At 30.8% G+C, this 3,772-nt stretch overlaps 1 protein-coding gene across 1 annotated transcript; it reads left to right on the forward strand.

The window, feature by feature from the left end:
- The first annotated feature begins 453 nt into the window (after positions 1-453).
- On the forward strand, positions 454-3,277 carry LOC112465866. The gene is made up of 4 exons (XM_025033633.1): positions 454-1,103; positions 1,213-1,367; positions 2,816-3,008; positions 3,102-3,277. Exons 1-4 carry the CDS (start codon positions 944-946, stop codon positions 3,239-3,241), a joined length of 648 nt encoding a protein of 215 aa, XP_024889401.1. The 5' UTR covers positions 454-943; the 3' UTR covers positions 3,242-3,277.
- Positions 3,278-3,772: the final 495 nt, after the last annotated feature.

A 3,772-nucleotide genomic window follows, 5' to 3' on the forward strand; every position in this document is an offset into this window, starting at 1 on the left:
TGAAACTTGTGTCCGGGGCGAAGTCGTCACCAAGCCATATCATGGAGGGATCGGGCAAAAATCAAAGTCAAAGAAGCAGCAGTGGTCGGATACCAGCGTGGACTTGGATAATATATGCTGCGTGTGCTCAGAAATGACAGAATAGAGCTGACGACAAACGTGCGAGCGTAGAGCACATAAGTGTGTGCGCTTTTCTTGTAATTATTTTCCGCCATCGTGTTTTTAATTAATGTTTCCATTTTTCTATTAAAAAATAATTAATAAAATGTATCCTATCATTTTCCATGATCGAAATTATGAATTTTTATTTAAAATTCAGTCCAAGAATAGAGTGACGACTCCGCCCCGGCAATTTTTACATTTCAATTTTTGCACCTTTGTCGTTTTCACTCTATACCAGTTGAACAAGTGACGTAGACCAAAAATGTCCGTATAAATTTTGTAGCCAAGACTCTTTACAACGGTATACCACATTTTACTAAAATTATTTGTTTTATTGTTAAAAATCGGCAGCGAAAAAATAGTGACAACTTCGCCTCGGTTTCCCATAAAGGGTTGCTTGGGGATTAAAGGGGTGAGCTCAAAAATCGAAACTATAAGCTCATCATAAATAGCTCTTAATTCTGCCGCAAAGATTGATTCAATATTTCTATTTTTAAGTAATGGGGGGAGGCGTTGACTCAGCCCCCCTCCACAAAAAATATTAAATTTCAGCCCAGTGTAACAAGCTAAAAAATTTTAATTAGCGGGATATGAACTTTGAAAGCTCATAGTTTGTAATTTTGTGCTTGTTTTTTAATTTCTGCAAGATGAGAGGGGGGCCAGCTCAACAGGGGTCATTTTGCTCACAAGTAAATAAACATCCCCTCGTGTTTTGGAAAAAAAGATAAGAGAATATAAAACGAGAACAAAATAAATATATTTATATAGTGGAGATATTCGAATGCATCCTAGTCAACATTTTTATAATATTACAGATCTATATTTTTTATATTATGTGTCGGAATACAATTCACGTATTTTTCAACCGTTTGTATTATCAGAGCAAGATCGTTTAATACTTGGCCCTAATATCGATGCCATCGCACAATACCTGTCAACGTGTAAGTATTGTATAATTATTGCAAAACAAATAATTGCAAACAAATTAATCATATTTATACGTATAATTTATAATATGTTTGTAATAAATACTCGTGCATTATATTTTAGTGCCGCGAACTCTGAAGCCAGTAACTGTGTCGAAACTTGACACAGAAGAACCATCAAAATTCAAGAATAAAATAGAAAATTACATAAGTCCTTCAAAATCAATTACATACATGTTGCATTCGCAACACACAGCTAATATGAAGATAACAATTACAGTCAGTATTTTTAAGGAATTATATAATTTTTTGTCTCCTACGAAGAAAATAAGAATGCAAAGAAATTTTTGGCACTGTCGGCCAAAAATTTGAGAGACCATGTATAAAATTTTAAAATATTTCAGTGCAATTTTACTTAAAAATCCGATTCATGCTTTACTCATTTTTTCTTAACTTGAAAGTAAATAAGCATATACATATTTAACATAGTTGTGGTTTAAACGTAGCATCATTTAATTTCAAGAAAATGGACTACGGTCTCGTAAAGCCTTTTTTCTTGAGTTATAGACTATTTTAGAAGACGAATGGAAGAGTCTTCCGTCGGAAAAAATTAACTCATAGCTAAATTAGGAATCTATACCTAGATTAGTGATTAAATGTAAGGATAGCTACTTTGACGAAACAAGTGTCTAATATTCTTTCTATCTAAAAAATATTTTTTTATCGAACTCTCAAACATTTAACATTATTATTTTTATTTCATCATAAAACAATAGATTAAATAATAAAAAAATGTTACCCTAGCCAGGGTAATATTTTTCGCAATAAAATTTAAAACTATTTAATTTAGAAATTACATCATCTGACAAAAAGCGTTGGTCAAAATTAATGTCTCGATGATTGATCCGAAAAAGTGCTGTGTGAATCCAACAAAGCGAGTTGGCTCACAGTTTTTTCAATGTTCACATCGAAAAGATGTTATATATTGCCAGTCAGTCGATTTAAATTACTTAATTGTCAAAAATTTTAGATCACAGTTAATATTTTAGAGGTATAAAGAGTTGCTCTTTTCGCAAATCTAGTCAGTGATAGGGTGGAATATCTTAAAAAATATATGTAAAGTTATGAAAGTGGAAGTAAGTGAACTCTTTTTACTGACAAATATTAAATTAATAAATAATTTTATCTATCTTTTTGAATAGACAAAATCAATATATTGTAATTATTCTTTGAGTAATTTATAACAAAACTTCTACTCAAAAAGATAAACAAACTCATTTATTAGTTGAATATTTGTCAGTTAAAAGACAGGAGTCACTCTCTTTTTTTACTTCTACTTTCAACCTTTATTTTTTTTATATCTTCCACCCTATCACCAATTAGATTTTTGGAAAGAACAATTCTTTTTATTCCTAAATATAAATTGCGATCTAAAAATTTTTATTAAGATTGCGTTAAAACAGAAGTGTCTAGGGGCTTCTTAGGACTCAATAAATAAGTTAAATATGTTATAAATTAGTTAAATTATAATGCACAGTTTGTGATTTTATTTTATACAATAAACATTTTCAATTATTGATCTCAAACTCTTGGCCGACAGTGTATACGAAAAATTTATCGAAATGCTTCTAATTTTGATCAACTATTGATAATAGAATGAAATAATGTTATTTGGCAGAATTATATGCTTTGACAAATAATTCATGATTTATTGACATTTCTGCCAGGTCCATAATTTTGGATACGGAACGATAAAAGCTTGTTCTTGGAATCAATTCAATAGTGAAGAAACTATGGCATGTCAACAGCTTAATGCGCATAAGGAGATTAACTTAATCGACAACTATACATGCATTGATATACGCTGCCCTCACATATATCTCCGTATACAAAACGCCACTTCCTTTTACAAGTGTGCAGGTAACGTCTCTATACTCGGATAAAAAAGTCAAGATCTAAATTTTCTTCGTTACATGTCTATTTTTATTTTTATATCGCATTTTCGTGTTCCAGAAATGGAATGTAAATTACCGGATCAAGTGAGATATATCATAAGGATGCAAAATACATACAACTCAGCGGAAAAAATGATATTTATAAATGTATTTGTAACGCTTTATTTATATTTACAATTAGCTGTATTTAACATATGAGGATCTTGTTCAATAAAACTAAAGCGACTTAAGGTATCAAGTTATATTATATTTTAAGAATACGATATTTTTTTATATCAATTTATAACGTAAGTAAAAAAATCGATACAGTAATCGACATAAATAATTATGAACGAACTTAAGGAGGCTCTTACCCGGCTGCTCTAATCAATGTAGCAACCGAAAAATTATCATTAATAATTGGTTATAAAATTATCGGAAAATTAAATAAAAAAATAAATAATGATTTTTACATAGTGTAAGAGTAAGTTATATGTTCTATTAGTGTAAATATTAAAATTTATACAATAAGTCAGTTGACTACGTCAGTGCTAAAGAGCAGAACATGCGCGTGTCACAACGTCGTCTGTAGCAGTCTGCAGCTAAGTGAGGTGTAGCCGTTGTAGCGAATGATGCGATGAAGAGATGGAGCCAAAAGAAAAATATAACGTGAGAATGCTGAGAGGGAAAATGAAAGGAAAACTCGCGAAAATAAAGGTTGTCAATGCGCGAGAGAATAATTATGCCGCT

This window comes from Temnothorax curvispinosus, unplaced genomic scaffold (genome assembly GCF_003070985.1).
Source record: "Temnothorax curvispinosus isolate PA1 unplaced genomic scaffold, ASM307098v1 QBEX01015580.1, whole genome shotgun sequence".
NCBI lineage: Eukaryota > Metazoa > Arthropoda > Insecta > Hymenoptera > Formicidae > Temnothorax > Temnothorax curvispinosus.